Below are 21131 nucleotides of genomic sequence, written 5' to 3'. Positions count from 1 at the left end.
CACACTGCATTATACACACACACACTGCATTATACACACACTATACAAACACACTGCATTATATACACACACACTATACAAACACACTGCATTAAGGTGTGTTGTTCTAAAGATCTTCAGGTCAATGTTTATGGGAGTGATTGAGCGGTAGCTCCCACAGCTCGTGAGATCTTTACCTGGTTTGGGAAGGAGGGTTATGTCAGGTAACGACACGGTGGTGGTAAGAGCATTGTATACTGTGAAGGAATATCCAATCACCGTTCAGCTATTTGAATGCTACTAGGTGGTCGCCATTTCGTGCATACGAATGCACGTGGTGAGAACAATGGATGGTGGCCATCTTGTCACCCGAACGCGGCCAGCGGGACTTGGTCGTCGAGTGCCTGGAATGGTTTTCGGCTACGTACTCGCATAAACACCGGCCCCTATTTAACTCTGCTACGTTCTATTTCCCAGCACTTAAAACGAACTGCGTTCGGGAGTTTCAAACTACCGAACACATGGAGCATTCTTCACGAACCAGATATATTTCTTCTATTGCGGCTTTCGTATTAAAATCCACAAATGGAGACCGGCTCTTGCTACATTTCCTCTGGAACTGTTTCTCGTGGCAGACCGGTCAACTCTCTCTACGGTGCCGTTCGGGACCTACCGAACGGATTTGGCTGAAATTTGGGTATGTTGCTCCCACAGAGACAAGCTACCCAGAGATGTGGGGTTTCTATGTAGTTTTGGGGTATTTCTATAAAATGTGAACATTTTAACTTTTTCTGACCAGACAATAATTGAGTTTAGTATCTTCTCAAAACTCAATTATCTCGCTGGCTCAGAGGAGGAGTTGTGATGTTTTAATTGAATGCCTGTGTTTCCATTAAACCAGTTTTGTCCCAGCATTAAGCTTTGGCTCATGTGTGGGTTATTATGTGACACCAGCGATATTAAAACCTGTGGATTATTGGCGTTATTATTTTATGGGAAAATAGAATGCAGGACTGTGATATCTATCCATACCGTCACAAATGCCATTATAAAGTGTTCTGAGTGTGTAGGAGCAAACGTTTTTAAATATTTAGCTGAGAAACCGTCCGGTACTGGGCTTTTGCCAGTGGACAAAATTTGCTCTATAAATTCTCTGGAGGTTTCTCGTAAGTGGTACAATTTATAATAGAAATCATGGAATGCCTCCATAATATCTGGGAGCTTGTGAGTTATGTGTTCTGATGACTTCTTGATTTTAGCTATAAATGTGGTTTGATTTAGTGAGTTGGCCAAACGGCGGCCACGTTTACCTCCCTGGGTAAAACCATTAATTTGAGTTTGATAGTGAAATTTAATAGTTGCTGTAAAGTGGTAATTTTATCTATCAGTAGAGATCTAAAGAGTTGTAATGTTTTTGTACAGTTTCTAGAGTTCTTATTTCCTAAGTGTAGATATCTGTTGTTCCCTTAGTTTGTTTCTGTTTAGAGTCTATTGCTATGATTTCACCTTTTAGTATGCATTTGTGTGCCTCCCAGGTGATGGTAGGGGACGTTGTGGGGGTAGAATTTTCATCGATGGATTGTTTAATAGAAGATCATTTAATTTCCAGTGGAATTACTTGAGTGGCAGGGAAGGTATTTGAATGGCCAGAGATAGGGAATCATGGTCTGACCAGGTAACTGGGCCATACTTGCAATTTTGAACGAGATGTAGAAATCTGTGTGGGAGGAAAAGCATGTCCAGTCTCGAGTAACCACCTGTAACTGGAGAGTAGCAGGAGCCATTTTTCGTGTAGGTGTATGTGACCCTCCAGCAGTCAAATAACTGTGCTTCGTGTATTAAGTGGTGTATGCGTTAGCACGTAGATGCTTGGTATGAAATCACGTGTTATATCGTGTCTAGGTCTAAGGCCAGTGAGATGTTCAGGTTTAGGGAAAAGTCTGCAAGTTTGGCAGTATGTGCATTTATTCTAAAGGCGTGATTCAGAAATTGAGAGGATATAGGTTTCATAACCTCCAAATATGCCAGAAATAGCCCTGAATAGTTGGAATACTGCATAATATTTTATTGTTGCTTAACCAACCTGTTTTCCATCTACTTCAATATCTGCGATGTAGTTTTCAAAGACAGTTGGCACGTAGACTTCTGGGAATTGATCTTTGCTGAATACGATCAGTAGACAGGTCTTTCCACAAGCACCATCACCAACGATCACCAGTTTTTTCCGAATTGCTGCCATGCCTGAGAAGACAAGAGAAGTCCTATTTAAAAAATAAAATTAAAAAATGGCTAGAAATACTTGCAATTTCCTGGTCAACCACCTGATATTGATAAATCAAGAATCTGTATTATTTAAAGGGCACAAGGATGATTCAATTTAACTGTAGAACTTGGAGAATTGCATGTGGTATAACCTGACATATCTGCTTTCCTAATCCATTGTACACTTCACCTTTTGTGGGTTAGTACATTGCTGCTTGTAACGAAGCTCCCATACTCAGCTGAAGGGTGAAACAAATACACTTTTACTGACACACAAACACAACACAACACTTATTAAACACTTCCAAATGTGTATTCACTCCCAGGGAGTGATATCAATATGCAGGAAATTGGAACCCTAAAACACTCTACCCAACATAGAACACCCACAACCAAAACATCCCTGAATAGCTCACCCCTCAGCTACCCTCTGTCAAACCGCTCTTTCATTCCACATGCAGTGTCCGTAGGGAGGAGGATGGCCTCCAAGCCCCTTCACAAGCCGTAGATGGGGACTCTCAATTACACCGCTGAAACTCTTTCTTGACCCAACTATCACCAGTAAGTTGGAGCAAAATGTCCATAGATATTTCAGGAATACCATTTGGAACACTACACAGAACTTTATTGCTCAACATTTTGACTTTCATAAAGATCTTCTTGCTTGAGGGCCAAAATGCTGAGAAGTAAAATTACTTTCCCCCTCCCCACCAAAAATAAATAAATAAAAATCAGATTTTCTGTATATGCAACTCAGGTTGAGAGATGTCATTTTTGCATTTAGATGCTACAGAGAATATGATTTTCTTACACACACACATCCATTTATAATATACTGTATATGTTTTTTTTCCCCAGTCTTTAATCCCTTAAGGACACGTGACATGTCATGATTTCCTGTTATTTGAGAAGTTTGGTCCTTAAGGGGTTAAGTTTATATGCATGACCAGAAAATAGATAAAAACAACTTTGAGACCAGGGATCAGGGCTCCAAAATAAGAACTAACACAAAAAGAGAATCAGTGTGGGTTAAGAACCAAACTACATAAACTCAGTGTAATTTCAACTAGGGAACTACCTCACATAACCCCAATAATGGTATAAAAAAAATAAAAAAAAACATTATTCAACTTTTGAGCAGTATCATACCAATTAGTCTTTATTGCATAATTAATCTTTGATATTTTATGCAACAAAATCAACATTTTGATCCAGTCGTCTATAAACGATTTCTGCAGAGCATCTTCCTAGTACAGCATACGTTTAAAAGACAAGAGATTGAGGCCCAAGCAAAAGCAATTGATAAAGGGTCAATGTACTCTGGGCTAATGGTTCGTCTTAAAAGCAATATTGTGCAAAGGACATAAGTTGCCTGTGTAAGAATGCCATGGGAGAGCGCAATTTATATAAAATAAATTACCGGTAGGTTGATAATACAAGAAGTGTTCCAGTAGAGTAGGTTGTCTAGCCTCAATAATGTCTGTTGAAGGAAGCAGGTCATAATCTAAATGGAGGGTCCTTGCAAAAAAGGTTGGACTACTATTTAAAAATAATTTATTGAACTTATTTAGTTATTAGTAAGCAAGTAAGAGAGGCCTAGACCGCTGAATTGTGTTGGGAAAATGAGATTAATTAATATGAATAATAATTAATATATATATTTTTTTTTTTATTAATCACGTTTTACTGAGTTATACAGTTATTCATATTGGTAGGCAAATGTGGGCGCACAGGCCCGCAGAAAAGGTGTAATATATAAAGAACAGGGTCAATATAGTAAGAACATAACATTACACAATACATATCGTAGAGTATAAACAATGACTGTTGTAGGCTCAGGTAACAGTAGAGCGCTAGTGTCGGGTGATGCCTCGTACCTTCCTGGGAGGTGCCACATCATAGCTCTTGTGAGGTACGTGAATTACCAGGTTCAATCAACTGCGGGCTAGGGCTGTGCGGGTAATTCTATAGGCACCTGAGCCTTGGGTTCATGTGTGTTTTAGTGGGGTGTATGGGAGTGTGGTGTGGTGTAGTGTGTCAGTGTGTGGTATAACCCGGGTGGGTTCGGTGTTGTTGTTGGTGTTGAAGAGGGTTGGTACTGTACAGTCGGGGAATATATAGGGGGCAGAGCGGGGTTAACGGGGTTGCATGGTAGTGTAAAGGGGCCCCGCCAGTAGTTGAGTCGGTTCCGGTCCCATATGGTCTGGTGTGAGTTCTGTTGAGGTAGCCAGATAGTGCGGGGTTGTGTAAGTCTCGTAGGTGGTCGTCAATGGGTCTCGTGTCGCCCCGGGGATCAAGATGTGAGGTGTGTCTGAGTCGGTCTCACCCGGTTGCTACCTTTCTACCTAACGTGGGTCGACTATCTGTAGTTGCTGGGTCAGTGCGGTAGGTGTCCCGTATTTAGTAGATTCATGGTCATGTGGTTGTCACATAGTGCGGGTGTGGGCAGTTCATGGGCGTGTGTCCGTTGGACAGTTTCATGCGTATGCATGCGGTCTTTAAGAGTGGTCCTATTGTCATGAGTTAGTCGTGATTGCGTGTACGTCCTGTCAGGGAGATGTGGGTAGTCCGTGGGGTGTGGTGGTCACCGTTGCCAGCAGATTAGGGTCATTATAGGTCGTATGAATGTGAAGCTGGTGGTACTCAAGGGCTGCGCCGTCCCCCGGGCCCAGCCCCCCCCCGGCGGACCCCCCCTACGGTCGCGTCCGAAAGACGAGCCATGGTGCCCAGACAGCTGCATATTTTGCCTCCCTGCCCGTCAGCTCCGCCTGGAGCGACTCCGCTGCTCTGATGTCGTCGACTCTGTGGATCCATTCGTCCCTGGTGGGGGGGTCAGTTGTCCTCCAGTGTACCGGGATAAGTGACTTGGCCGCATTCAGGAGATGGCGTAGGACTGACCTCTTGTAGGCGGATATTGATTGTGCGGATATGTGCAGTAAAGCTAGTTCCGCTGACCATTCAGTGTCCTCTCCAAGGATCAGGTGGATATCTGATTCAATTTGTACCCAGAATGGTGCGATGAGTCTACATTCCCACCAGATGTGCAGTAGGGTCCCGTCGTCTTCCAGGCATCTCCAGCATGTCGGTGGTGTGGCAGGGAAGATCCTATGTAGTAGTATTGGTGTTCTATACCACATTGAAATCAGCTTGTAATATAATTAATATTAAATACAAATACAGCTTGGACAAAGGAAGAACATATACTACATAGTATGGCAAATGAGGCATACATACATACATACATATGCTAAAAGAGGATTAGGAAAATGAAACTGAAGATTGTCAAACATTTTATACACTGGAATGTCTTGCTAATCTCCATACTAAATTTTTTTTTTTATAAATTCTTTCATTATGTGCAGCATTCTTCTGAATCAGTGAAGTGGAAGTAATTGCAGGAAGCAAGACAAGTAATTATATAGATGGAAGCGGTCAATAACTTACTAGATACACAATCCTTTCCCACTAGGGGAAGCTAGTGTGGTTTGGCTACATGCTTGCCATTAGCAGTTTCATTTTCCAGTCCCAAAACGGCCCTAATGTTATTCGTCACAATTATAATTTTTCTCAGATCTCAGATTTCTGTCTTTTCTGATATGAAAATAGAGTTAAAAATGAATTTACAGATTGTTGACAAATTCATCACCATAAATGGTACATAAGAAAAGGATGTGGCTTTATTAGGGTTCCAAAGTCTTGACATCCTTCTCTCTTGTGTATTCTACTGGAATCGCCATATATCATGTGTGATTCACGTATAATTTAGGTTTGTTTAATATAGTTTTTGTTGGTATGTCTCTATAACAATCTCTTCCAAATCAATATTCCATGGATTTGGGGAAGGCCAATGTCAAACTTAAATATACATAATATAGGGGGAAAATTGAAAACCATGCCTGTCAAAGTGGGGGGAAAAAAGTTGCTTATTCTTTTTAATAAATTCCAATATTTGGAATATTTGGGGATTGGCAACATTGAAAATCCAAATTATTGTGATCACTATTAAGCTTAAAAATTGCACTTTCACCAATTGTATTGGTTTACATTAAAACATTTTTTTTACATGTACCTTAGTTACAGTATGTTTAGCTAGAATCAGAAGTGTACTAATTTGGGCGTTTCTGTGACAGTCTGTAACGGGGAGCACAAAGCACCACATCATACCAGAGCAGATACAGGTCTACTTAAAAATAGTTGGTGGGGGTGCCTGCTCTACCACTGTTCTGTCAGTGGCTGTGGAGCAGGCTGCATCTCTCTGCACTGATTGCTAATTTTCCTAGCATGCCCTGTGAGGATGATGGAGCCGGGAAGTGACATCACGCCCAACCGCAACATTAGTAAACAACTGAAAGGCACAGGGCAATAAGTGCAGAGTAATTCAAGCAGCAAACCATTGGACCTTTTCTTACCTTTCAGGTAAGAAAAGAGAGGCTGGGTGAACCTCACTGTGAACCCTTCCCCTCTGAAATAAAAGGAAAATGAAATGTGTGTGACTATGAATGAGTGTGTGTATGTCTGCGTGTCTATATGAATGTGAGCTTTTGTATGAGTGTGTGTGTGTGTGTGTTTGCGTATGCACATGCTTATCAATGTGTGTGTATGTCCACGTGTATACGTATGTGTGTGTTTGCGTATGTGTCTGTTCATAAATATCAATGTGTGTGTCCATGTCCATGTGTATGTATATAAATGTAAGTATGCGGGAATATTATGTCTGCATTTGAGTGTGTGTATGTGTGTTTGATATCCCTAACAAAAGGTGGTTGGGGTGGTGCATAGAGTAAAAAAAAAAAAAAAAAAAAAAATCTACAGGTCTGAGGAAAGGGTGTCAAAATAAATGTTACGCCCTGGGTGCAAAATAACCTGGGTACACCTCTGACTAGAATTACCAACATAGAAATCATGAACCAATTTCAAACTGCCCTTCTCCACACTGGAAAATGTACACATGTAAATATTAATCTATTTGTATTACTGTTCTAAGCTGACTTATGGGAATTGGCTTCCAGATGATATTGTAGAGGAAGATGGGAAATTTTATCAAATATCAATATCTGTGTTATATTACAAAGAGCCAATATTACACCTTCATATGGAGAAGCTCCCCACGCTCACTTTTTTTCCCTATGAAAAAAAAATAGTTTTTTATTCACCTTAAATCCAGCTCCAGGTGAAGCTCCCAGCAATGATCACCCACGCCCCTTCCAACATTACAAGGGCCTCGCGCAGTCCAATCAAAGGCTTCTCATGGATGTCTCACAGATTTTAAAAAGGTCTGTTGGCAGCATGCAGTGCGCACTGACAGCAGACCTAAGTAACTCCTACCACCATGAAGTGGTCATGGTGATTGGAGTAACTCTTTTTTAAAAAAACATTATTATCCTATTCATCACATCAGCAGTAAAATTAATAATTACTCAACACAAACACGCACTTTAGAGTGTAGAAGATGTGAATATGTTATAGAGATAATGTAATAAAGAGTCTCACTAAAAAAAGGGTTTGGCATTTTTTGTCAGGCATTCATGACAAGGATGCCTAATCAGATACATCATCTAACCAGAAACTCAAATAAATATGGGTGGTGGTTACACCACAAACGTTATGCTTCCTCCTACCTGGCCAAATACTTGTTTGATGTGGACCCACCTTACCCAATAAGCTCTTAAAGGGACACTATAGTCACCAGAACAACTGTAACTTATCGATTTTGTTCTGGTGAGTAGAATCATTACCTTCAGGCTTTTTGCTGTAAACACTGTCTTTTCAGAGAAAATGCAGTGTTTACATTACAGCCTAGTGATAACTTCACTGGCCACTCCTCAGATAGCTGTTAGAGATCCTTCCTGGGACATGGCTGCCTAAAATGCATCCAAACATTTATCATCTCCTCCCTCTGCATGCAGACACTGAACTTTCCTCATAGAGATTCATTGATTCAATTCATCTCTATGAGGAGATGCTGATTGGCCAGGGCTGTGTTTGAATCATGCTGGCTCTGCCCGTGATCTGCCTCTTTGTCAGTCTCAGCCAATCCTATGGGGAAGCATTGTGATTGGATCAAGCCACCACTTCTGATGATGTCAGCAGGCTGCATGTTTTGTTTTTGAGGCAAACAGCATGCAGACCTACAGCTTCTGGCTTGTATACAGTAAGATGTTGCTATATTTATGGAGGCATGAGGGTCAAGATGGGTCAGGAATACAAGTTTGTGTTCCTCACCCTATAGTGATCCTTTAATAAAGAGGCTATACAATCATGTGGATGTCAGAAAATTACTGCTTAAATGGATAAGAGTTTCCCGCAAATTGATATCAACCGCTATAAAATTGGGGAGCAGATTAATTCATCATATCTACATACACACAAACATACATGCATATATGGAGATACATTATATTAACAACATAGCCAAGTTGTTTCTATGGATATCTCATTGTAAATCCCCAGGCGAACGAAAACTAATGAATGAATAATGCTTGGGCAAATGAACACATGGCACATAGTTATTCCATATGGCTAAATGTGGATCGATTACAGAATAAAAGTTATAGGTCTAAATATATATATATATATATATATATATCTTATTCTACAAAGTCATGCAATGCAGTAAAAATATCTGGTATATAGACAAGCAATATAAAATATAAGCAGGTATTATTACAGACTTCGTAAAAACCGTTCTAATATATGGCTTTATATATATATAAATATAAACTTTGTTCCAAAAACGCCAGCACTAGGGGCGGAGACGGACAGGCAAACTAACAAGACGTACTCAGTACAAGCTCCCACCGTACAGGCTCAATTTCTGACAAAATCTTGAGGTACAGCAACAAGAGTTACCCACTAAACAACCCACTGGATTGGGGAAACGAGGAGGAGACAGGGAGGAAGGATGGTCACCTTCCCGCCCGAGGCTGAACATCTCAAGCGAGTACAAACCACTTCTCCTCTCCCCGGTGAACCAGTGGGAGATATCAGGCAGGGTACCCCAAACACCACACCACGCGACGGGCCCCGCATCTCACTAAGCAAAGTGGAACAGAGGGCCTCCAAGATGGCGGACTCACACACGGCAAGGAAAAATGAGCCGCAGCAACTACATGCTACAGCAGACACTGGTGAACAAACAGGGGACCCCCTGGCAGCAATCTTCGACCGATTCTGGGCTAAGCTGATGGCGAGCCTACAACCAATGGCACCTCGCCGCAAACAAGTGGGACAAAGCCAGTGGCAACCGGAGGTCTGAGAATCCTCTTCAGGGCACTATTACGCCCCAAACTACTGACTCCCGCACTACACGCCTTCCCGGGCTGAGAGCAACTGGGCACACTACCCAAGGGTGCCAGCCACACAGGTGGAGAGCAGCGAAACGACGACAAAGTACAACTACTAAGGCTCACCGCACCATCCCGAAAGGGACGACTCTGGACCACGACGCTCTCACAAAGCTCTGGGGCAGAAGAGGAGACCCACCACCAAGACGCCACGACTCTCCCCAGCTGGGATGGCAAACCGGCGACAGTCCCAGGCCTGGCACTCACCGAGTACATGGCAGTGCAGCATTAACCCAGGTGCAAGCTAAGAATCGGAGCACCACTATTCACCGCACCGGCGGGGTCACCCACCTTCACGGCCAAGGCCCTCAGGAGTGCCTTGATCACCCCTCTAGACGGGCAGTCGAGTCCTCCAGAGCAGGAACTGGCTGAAGCAATCTGGACTTACTTAACAAGGCGCCCACAGAAGGCGACCCAGCTTACAATGCCTGGACTCTCTCTCTCTCTTCAAACAGGTGGCACCCAACGTATACTAGTGTAAAATGTGTAAAAACTGACCCTGCACTAAGTTACCTAGCTGACATATTGTTGCTACAGATCATCTATCACTAACTCTTTTCTTTATTTTTTAACCAGGCTGTTGATATCCTTGTAATGTCTATTTCTGTACAATAGAAAACAGCAACATACCCTTGTATAGCATACTAACTGCTTTGACGCCGTTTGCAACTGCAATCTTTATCTTAATTTAAAAAAAATTTTTAAAAAAATTGTGCAAGTTTTCTCATGTACCCCACTGTCAACTGTTTATTTGTAAGAGCACGTGGAATGCCTTTGGGGTACCACGGGCAAGTATGTTTCAACCCTATGCACTGCAACAAAAACCAAAGAACTATTTTTTTTAAATTAAAAAAAAAAACAAAAAACGCCAGCACTAAAGGATTTGGTTCCAATTTAATTTTCCAATAGATCTATAATAAGTCAACGTTTCAGTTCGGGATCGTACTTTCATCAATACACATTAAAGACTTTTCAATAAGATTCAAGTTAAGAGCTGGCTTTTTTGGAACAAGATTATTTACTGTGTGGCTAAGCACCGAGCATTACTTGTGGGGATCTTGGAGTGCAGGATTTCTGATACTGTATATAAATAGAAATGGGTTAAAGACATTACTTTTCTATGACCAGCAGATGGCTTACTCTTCCACATCCATTAAAAATATAGTTTACATTCTTTCCCAGAGGCTGCAGTCTCACACCTTCGTCTTTTTCTCTCAGAACCGTTGTGACAAGCAGAAACACGGCCTGTATTTTCAAGCCCTAAAGAAAAAGGGTAGGACCAGGGCCAGGAAATTACAGTTCCAATGTTTCAGCCAGTATTATCTTGCAATTCAGTTCTGTCCCTCTTAAAGCCCCAATGTCACGAGTTGATTTATACATATATTATTATTATATTAATATTGGATATATATTAAATTGTTTGGTAATCTTTAAAAAATATTTGATAATCTTAAAAAATTATTTAATATTAGGAAAAATTATTTTTGTATTTGATATATATATTTCAATATTTAGAAAAAGTAAAAAATAAAAGCTTCTTAAACAATATTAAATCGAGGCCTTCGTTTTTGGTTAGTGGCATTCATCTTTCAGCCTGTGGCATCTTTTCATACATGAATTGGAAGACTTGTGGAAGATGTCACAAACGTTTCTACTTTCACACATTTGTGATAGTAGACCTGTAGCACACCTCCTGGCAAATGAGGCTGCAAGAAGGTACGTTGTTGGCTCGAGTAAGGGATTATTTTCAGAGGCTGCTGATGTGAGTGAATGGCGAATGGCAAGTTTATTTAAGAGCTGGTAAGAAGGAATTCATTCATTAACCTGCTTCATCTTACCTCCACACACATTGGGTTTACGTCAAGGGTGCAAGAGTTGTGCGATGATGGGATAGGTTCTAAAGCTGGAATATAAGTTGCAATGTGGTTAGGGGCTTTTCATGCATTTGGATCTTTGAAGGTCCATGGGTGCTTTAAAGTGTAGGGTGGGGATTCCTTCCAGTTTTAACAGCCTTTGACTAAGGGCCTGACCCATGCTAATAAGAGGGACATAGGGGGTTAATTTCATCCCAAAGAGTTTTTTGTCAGATAAAGTAACTTGAACAGTCATGAGAAGGAAGTAGAGCAGACATTAGCCCCATTGGGCTAGGAATGAGGATGGTCTTCTGGTTGATGACCCATAGGTATGCTTGAGCACCACTGACAGGGGATGCTACAAACGCCTCTTACCCCATTTAAAATTTGGGCTTGATAGAATGGGGGGTGGGGGGGTTAATTACATTAACTAAATTAAGTTATTCAATTATTTTGCCCTTCTCTTTGCTCTCAGCATGTGAAGAGAGGGATTTCCAACAACCTTTACAAACAAAGGTGCAAATTCAGATAATAAAATGTAATCTATACTTTTTTAGTAAATTGCTAAATTGTGCAGATGGCTCTGCTCTTCATTTGGCCTGTTAATATGATGACAGAGTGAGTAAACAAGTCAAAAAATAGGTTATTATTGTCAACAAAAGGTAAAGAATTGGCCCTGCTTTTAATTATCCAATATCTATAGTGAAGGGAAATTCACCTGACGTTGTATGAGAAATCAATTGTATGAGTCAAGCTGGAATGCAGGTATTTACATTGTCTTGAAAGAACCTGAAAATAATCCGGTCTCTGAAAAGAGAATATTTCCTGCATTCTTAAAAGGTCACACATGGTTACCTATACTTTAAGCAATCAAATGAAATATGAGAGAACTACACATAAAAAAAAAGTAAAATACTGTTAAAATAAAGTAGAGTGTATCGTGTAGCAGTGGCAGTCTCATGAATTTTTCTGTGAAAGAATCTATACGCAAAAGTGGACAGAAAGTAGAGGTCAAAGTTATTTAGGGAACACTCCAAACACATTGCAGAACAGCCGGCAGAACAGCGCGCACCGCGGTACAGTAACGTAAATTTCAGTCCGGCTGCGTACCGTAAACTGAAATTTAAGTTCCTGTACCGTGGTGCGCGCTATTCTGCCGGCCCACGCTACAATACAGGTAAGTAAACCTACCGGGAAGCAAGGGGGGGAAGAGAGGGGCACTAAGGGACACTATGGGAGGGAACGGGGGGAAAGATCTCTATGGGACAAGAGGAGGGGGGAAGAAAACTACTGGACAAGGGGATGGGGGGGGCAGAACACTATAGGACAAGGGGAGGGGGGGCAGAACACTATAGGACAAGGGGAGGGGGGGCAGAACACTATGGTACAAGGGGAGGGGGGGCAGAACACTATGGTACAAGGGGAGGGGGGGCAGAACACTATGGTACAAGGGGAGGGGGGGCAGAACACTATAGGACAGGGGGGGGGGGGGGAGTTAAAAATCACTATGGGACAAGGGAGGGGAGTTAAAGATCACTATGGGACAGGAGATGGGGGTTAAAGATCACTATGGAACAGGGGAAGGGGGGTTAAAGATCACTATAGGACAGTTTGTTCAGAATATTTTTTTCTGGGTTTCCTCCTCTAAAAACTAGGTGTGTCCTATGGTGTGGTACAACTTATGGAGCGAAAAATACGGTAAGTAGTCAAACAGTTTGGCTACCTCATCTAAGTCTTCGTGAGAGTCGACGGCTTCTCATGGCAGCTTCAGTTAGCTCTCCTGAGCAAAGCCGTACAGTGCATGGCCACCACAATGGCTGAGAACACCAACTGATCTCGTTCAGCCAATGAGCTAAGCCCTGCACTGCCAGGTTTAGTTTAGTCAGAACACTTCCAGTTGAGAGGAAGCTGCAGTGGAGGCAAGAGGTGATGTCTTTTTGTTCCTGGTGTCTAAAAATGCAGGACACCATGGAACAAAATCAGGACGGAAAGACAGGGCCCCAATACTGGGAAATCATGGGACAACTATTTTTTTTTTTTTTTTTTTAACATACCTCTGCTGCTTAATTCACAGCAGTAAAACGCTGCAATAGTGTTTTCTAGGTTGAGAAAACAAATAACTGTACTTCCCAGAAAGCGACAGTTTGTAAACTTTGAATATATACTATGTATGAAAATGAATGAACAGGGGGAAAAATAGAACACAAAACAAAAAACAAACAAAAAAAAAAAACACATAAAAACACAATATCAAATCCACATGATTTTTTTTTTTTTTTTTTAAACCACTTATATTTAATACATTTTAGTATTTCTATATATTTCTTCACCTCCCAACTATCCCAAATTTAGGAGGGCCTGGATAAAAAATTAAATTAAAAAAGTTAAAAATTACAAAATGAAAAAACGCAAACCAGTGTGGCTAAGAAATCAAGTGGTTTCATTTAATAACCCCCCTCCCCCCCCCCCCAAAAAAAAACCACAACTGAAAAGAAGCCTGTACAGCACCGTGAGGGAGAAGCACTCCAAGAATTCAAACTACATTCCTGTTTAAAGCCGATTAACATTACTTATAACACACTTTACTGTTCTCACATATCCAATTGTGTTTCACCCACAAAATGCTGGGGGTTTATGTGCTGAAAACAATTAGAGGCAGTTTTTACCTTTATAATGTAGCTGTTCTGGTGAGTGTAGGAAGTCTCTGCAGGCTTTTTGCAGTAAACACTGTATTTTCAGAGATAAGGCAGTGTTTACATTACAGCCTAGGGATACCTCCAGTGGCTACTAGAGGTGTTTCCTGGGGACATTCCGTGTCTCCACCTTCTGCATGCTGACACTGAACTTCCCTTTAGAGATGCATTGATTCAATGCATCTCTATGAGGAGATGCTGATTGGAGTTGGCATTTGGCTCTGTCCCACACCCACCTCCTTGGCTGAGATCATCAGAATTGACAATCATTGAAAGCTTGTTGTTGGTTGAGATCATCACGTCTGATGATGTCAGCCAAGGAGGCAGATTAGGGGCAGAGCCAGCACCAGCAGACTGAAATAAAGCGAGGTGTTTACTATATTTAGGAGTGTGACTAGACTGGACTAGAATTAATATTAAAAAAAAAAAAAAAAAAAAAAGTAAAATAATAAAAAGAACACATCAAACCTCAAAAAGGGTCAAACAATTAAACATAATATACATTTTTAAAAATGGAACATGTTTCAATGCTGTGTGACCAACACTATGCACAATTACCAAGTTATACATTTTTTTCCACAAAATTAAATTTGGTCATTGTAGCCTTGCCTCTCAGATTTACAATTTGGAGTATCAATGACTAGTTACAAGATGTTCCTTTAATAATATAAAATACTATAATGGTTATTAAAATCATTTAGAGCTGTACTCAAATCCCTCTGTGAAATTCTATTGTTTTTGACATAAAGCTCAGAAAATGTTTTATATTTACGGAAGTACAGGAATATCTCTGATGTCTAATAGCAGAGACTTCGTTCAAAAGCAAAAGAAAAACAACCATGCCTTTAGATATTTTTCATTGCAACAATGAGTAATGCTTCATAGTCTGATTCAAACAATTTCAAGGACACTGGTTGTTGAACAGCTAGCTTACTTTATACATTTTACCTTTCATAAATTAAAATTAATAACACTTACGTTTATTTCCAACAACTTCTTAGCCACATTATCATTTAAAACAAGTAGCACAAAGCTCTAAACCAAGGGTAGCCAAATACTGGATGTACAGCTGTTCGGGGACTACAATTCCCGTGAACATTTGTGAGTCATTCGTTTTTGGATCACTGCTTTAAACGATTAGCGGTCACCAAACAATGTTGATTTTATAAAGGGAACGCAACGGAAAATAAAGCTTGAGGTAGGATCAACTTAATGGTTACTGTGTCCCTGTGCAATATTTCAGGACACTCTTTGCGCCTTACATTGGTCTGTTAAAGTGGTTTATGGAAAAACACACACTGGTGGACATTCCTTTCTTAGAATATATACAATTTCATGGTTACACAAACATATTGCTAAACAAAATACATATTTTTGTACTCAGCCACTCTTGCATTGAACCAACCACAGGAAAACCAAACCGGTTCATAAGAAAGTTACATCTGGAACTGAATAGCCCTTGGTTGCACACAAACAACGACAGGGGGAACTTGTGCACTAAAAGGCCAAGAGTGGGGAGTCCATATAGATGAAAGATAAGGAAAGGTAGTGGATAATTTAGAGATGTACCACACACGTAGCAGAAGGGAATGTGTGAAACAGGATGAGATAGTATTCTCCTATTTTCAAACTTGAGAGACAGTGAATAATAAAAATAATAATAATTGTTTGTGCCAGTCATGTATTCACACATGGCTATAAATTTAAATGGACACCGCACACGAGTGTTTCATGGCGAAAACTGGCATAGTTAAAACGATGAACTATCTGTAAAATAGCTCATTACAACCAATACTCATCAATCAATATATGTCAAATCCTAGCATTTCCACAACAAGATACAAGATTACAAAAAAGTAATAAAAAAAACAAAACAAAAAAAAAAACATACAACCTCTCTCTCCCCCCCCCCCCCCAAAAAAATTCTACTCTTTTCACCATACAAGTAAAAGTGTCAGTCTAGAGCAGGACTTAAAACCCAGATGACAGGGAGCTTTGCACCTAGAATGATACTGCTAGTATCTGTTGTACAAACACATAGTTTAAACCAAAGCACTGCTGACCAACCGAAGACCAACATAGTGGACACAACCCTCTGGAACTAATGTGCAAATTCCTTACTGCAGGAAACTAGAGGTCCTATTGTCTTGTCTAAATTATAGAATGAACAATAATATGTAATTCACAACCTACAGAGATTTTTCTCTCACAACCTTTTTTTTTTTTTTAAATGATATAGATTTGTTTTTAACAAAGCAGGATATATAGGTTTAAACTGTTTAATTTCAGTTATTAATAACGTGTTTATTCTGGGTAAAATCTGTTTGAGATTTTAGAATTTAGATTTGTCACCCTTTTTGAGGCACATTTGCAAATTACTTTAGATTCTTGGATCAACCATAGCAATACGTGAAAATATTTACTTAATGTAGCAAAAATTCCTCTAAAGGTTTATTTGCCTTAATCACAATTTGCATAGAACTGATTTATTTGGGAAACAATCCAGAATCATAAAGCTCTTTAGTTGCTGAAATGGTTTATGTGTGTTTATTCCATTTTACAAAAAGTGCAGATTTCAATGTAAATTAACACTTTTTATAAAAATTAAAAAATCCGATTACACCCACCCGGCTGTCAGACAACACGTCCAGTTACTTCCAGGTTGTTTAGCTCAGGGTAGCTAAACTAAAGAGGCAGCAATTGCCCAGAGCACCTGCCTTGCGAAGACTTCTTATTGAGCAGCACTTGGAAGTCTGCGATTGGACAGTCACAGAAAGTCTGGGCAGGGATAGAAGGGAAGGGCTTGCAAAGGCAGCAGAAAAGACAAGATAAATACCCCAAAATAATGTTTAAGGAAATTGTATTACACTAAACGAGTTCAATACAATCCAACAATTTTCCCCAATTATATTTTTTCCAGATTTTCAATTTCTTAGATGACTGCAACCCTAGCTACTATAGTCTTACTAAAATAAGTGGTATTTCCCCAACATTGTTGTCTCATTAAAGGGCCGCTCCAGGCACCAACACAACTTCACCAGTTTTGTGAATGGGGAGTCACCGATTGGCGTCAGCTAACTGCTCTCAGGCAATCAGTGGTGTCCCTTACCGGCTCCATGCTTCCTGAAAAGAAGGGGGGGGAAGGGGGAGAACAGTGCAGACCAGCACTGGAGGACCTGGGGTTTAACCGTTTGTCACATTGTAACAAAGATGCGAGGTACAGCTTTACTGTATACAGAAACAAAGTTTTGCACCCCTGTTGCACTGATACGAATGCAAACTTTGCCCCTGAATCTAATGTGCATTCAAATTTTGGAAACTTTATTTTGACAAATAGGTGCATATTAGATTTGAGTATATATGAAATATGTGCACAGAACTCAGGGATATGAGAGTTTTAACAGTTAATCAACACTGATTTCTTTTCTTTTTCTTTTTTTTTAATGCAGAGTCATGTTGGATCATACAAACTGTTCTATTTTTAGCTTTCTATCTGTGTTTTAACGACTTATCACTGTGACTAAAACGTTGACTTCCGTCATCAGATCTGACAACCTAATAAAAGTCTGCCAAAAGAAAACCATTTAAAAAGCGCATTCTTATTTATAGTTTGGAATAGCCTACGTATTTAGTAATCCCCTGTATATTACACAGTATAGCTGGCTTGCTTAGTGGCAAAGCAACATAAGCACACCACTTGTAAGGAAGCAGGAAATTCCTCTGATAACACACCAAGTGTCTTATTGCCTTTCAATTCAGCTTGCTTTAAATAATCACCCGAGTGTTTTGTGGTTTCCGTAGCACATACACAACAAAGTAAAATTCTCCAAACAAAAAATACAGCAGTTTATAGTTACCATGGAAACAATCTCTACTGACAAATAAATCACTCTGACTCTGGTAGCATCACTTTCCAGGAAAAAGCCCACCCAAGTCTCCCCTGCAATCATACACATTTCCCAGACTACAATCATGCTCTACGGAAGATTCCATAAGGCATAGGGAGCATGGGAGGTAGCCGCCCACGGTGGCAGGGGAGCAAGCCACCCACAGGAGCATTGTAGTCGGCGTGCGAGGGAGCAGTAATCTACCTGCAGCTCCTACCTGCTTCCTCGCACACTGTTTAATGATGTCAGGAGCCGGAACATGACATCACTCCGGCCCCAGCATCACTACAGAGCGCGTGAGGGAACAGATTACTGCTCACTCATACGCAGGAAGAAAGAACAGTCCCACTGGACCCCAGAGAAAGATGGGAGGCTGGGTAGATTTAAATTCAAATTTCAGTTTGTGTGTGAGAAAGAGTGTGCGTGTGAGTGTGTAACGGATCACCTGGCACCCCGACTGGGTACCTCTGCCAAAGGACCACTTCCTAGCTGGAACAGGGGACAAACCGCAGCACTTTTTGCCCTCAGTCACCGTAGCTTGACTGGGGCCCTTGAACCGCCACCTCCTTCCTGGATCCGAAAGGAAAATTAGCTCTGACACCTCCAGGCACTAGCGAACCTCAGTCCTGGGAACTCTGGAACCGAATAGGGGAATTCGCTCTAGTCCTTACAAGGACTTTCCCCGTTGAATCTCCTGCAAGCTGGAACAGCAGACACAGGAGCAAATCTTCTTTCCCTCCAATAGCTGGACAACACACAGTTTTGGAGTGTAAGCAGGAATCTTACGTTTAATGGGACACACTGGCCTTTTATGCAATTTCCCAGGGCAGAGGAACACCCCCTAGACCTGATGGGGCACAGGAACACAAAGGACATAAACCAATTAGAACAAACATACAGTCTGTGACACGGCCATATGCAGCACACAATCCCTCCCCTCTGTAAGTAACTCAATTATCTCCAGGCAGAAAAAACACATTTTCACAAAGTTCAGAAAGTACCCCAAAATCCAACATATCCCCAATCTGGGTGAACCGCATATCCAAAAATCACCCAGATCGGTTCTGGGGTTCAGGAATTTCCTGGAAGTCATAGTTTTAGACCGACTGCAAGCATGGCCCCATGCCCAAAACAGTTCCAGGGAAATCAGTGCTAACAGTCGGTCAAGTTTAGTAGGCTTTTACAGGTTTCCCTGCAGGGCCCATAATCTGTGGGCAGGAGGCTGGCAAGCAGGCTCCTCCAGGAGCTCATGGCAACCTCACTTGAAAAGGGGAGTTTGTCACAGTGTGTCTCTCTGTTTAGGTACCTGCCCCCCTCTAATCCGACAAGAAAGTCGCCCATTTCGCCATGGCCGTGGCTGGTCAGTCATGATGATCTCAGCTAATGGAGGATATTGCGCATTCGCAGCAACACAATGTGCCAATCAGCAACTCCTCAAATAGATGCATTCAATCAATACATCTGTATGGGTAACATTCAGCATCTCAATTCAGAGCGTAGAGACACTGAACGTAGGTGCAGCACTGACCAAGGACTCTCTAGTGGCTATCTGAATGACTGTTACTAGGTAGCAATGCAAACACTGCCTTTCCTCTGCCACTACAGGCTGGATTAACCCTGCAGTGTAAACAGTTTCTCTGAAACAGCTATGTTTTCAGCTGCAGGGTTAAAACTAGGGGGACCTGGCACCCAGACCAGTGATAAAACCACCATTTATTACTTACCACATAACTCTCTCCCCTCCCCCCCCCTTAAGAAAGGTGTTAAAATGTAGTTTATTTCCACTGCCATCGCTGGCCTCATCCCTGATCCACCTACTTGCTGACATCATCAGCATTTATTTTTTTAGCCAATCCAAAGCTTTACCACAAGGACAAGGACGGTCAAACACCAGCTAAACCAATCAGCACCTCCTCATAGAAATGCATTAAATCAATACATCTCTATGAGGAGACGTCAGCATTTCCATGCGGAGTGTGAAGACAATGTGCAGCACTGCGGAGTGGCCACTGGACGTGTCCCTAGGCAGCAATGTAAAACACAGCAATCTAAAAACGTCGCCGGGCAGAGAAACCTCAGTCCTGAGAAATCAAAATCGTTCAAGCGCTCCATTGTCCAAGTGGTCTAATGAAAGCTGCGGTAATATATAGAATATTCTGGATATCACACACACAATCTGACATACAACGTATGTCAGATTATATGTGATTTCCAGGATATTGTATATGATTTGCAGCCATCACCAAAAGAATACTAAATACTGTTTAGTGAGTATAACTAAACATGTAATATAAGCGGGCGGGGGGGGGGGGGGGAAGGGACAGCCTGTCACCTCCTCTCAGCTTTACAGAGCGCCGCACTGACGGAATGGAGGGAGGTGGAGGCTGGCAGCGGCAGTACAGGCAACCTGGAGAAAAAGAAGAGGCTGAAGGGAGCTGCTGTTGCATGCTCACTCCCATCAGCGTCAGCCAGCACCAGGACTCCAAGCAAGTCACCCTACTGGACGAAAAAGGTAAGCTAACAGGAGAGTGGCTGCAAATATATTAAGTATGTGTGGGGGCGCAGTAGTCCGTGAAGCCACCTCCCTCAAATGCATTTTTGCATGTTGGGATGTCTGTATATAGAATTACTTTTGTTGAAAAGTAAACATGGTGTCTGTCTGTAAATATTTGCATATTCAGCAAGTCTGAGAACCGTGGAACATGATCTGATCCAACAGAGCTTCTGTGCACAAAACGTCCCCTCCCCTCCACCTTTAACATGCTATATCAATTTATATTCTATTCTCTTTAAAGTGACAAGACAGTCATGTTTGTTGACGAGGGTGCCGTTTAATATCCAAGGATATGACTGTATGAATTATTGAGAACATAACTGGGTTATTACCTATCCAGGCATTTGTGCGCAATTGACAAGTAAATTGTAAATGTTTAACCCATAAATAGTCAAATTGTAAGAGTTCTGCAATGTATAAAAATGAGTTGCTCACTTTTAAACAGGCCAAGCCACCGCAGTAACTCTGCTTTGGTTTCATTTTTGGCAGAAAATGATGAGTTAAGGACATGTATCACTCATTCACAATGTACAAATTATCCCAGTGAATCTGAGAGGATG

General features: G+C 41.3%; 1 protein-coding gene across 1 annotated transcript in view; it reads right to left on the bottom strand.

Moving 5' to 3' along the window:
• The window catches only part of LOC134608092 (rho-related GTP-binding protein RhoA-D-like), a 67638-nt gene that overhangs the window by 8237 nt on the left and 38270 nt on the right, over nt 1–21131 (bottom strand). The window contains exon 2 of the mRNA XM_063450732.1: nt 2063–2220. Coding sequence (XP_063306802.1) covers nt 2063–2218 — 156 coding nt within the window. The 5' untranslated portion in view covers nt 2219–2220. The remainder of the gene's footprint in view (nt 1–2062; nt 2221–21131) is intronic.

The sequence above is a fragment of the Pelobates fuscus genome, chromosome 1, assembly GCF_036172605.1.
Source record: "Pelobates fuscus isolate aPelFus1 chromosome 1, aPelFus1.pri, whole genome shotgun sequence".
Lineage (NCBI taxonomy): Eukaryota > Metazoa > Chordata > Amphibia > Anura > Pelobatidae > Pelobates > Pelobates fuscus.
The sequence above is the reverse complement of the archived record's forward strand: the minus strand, read 5'-3'. Positions and strand labels throughout refer to the sequence as shown.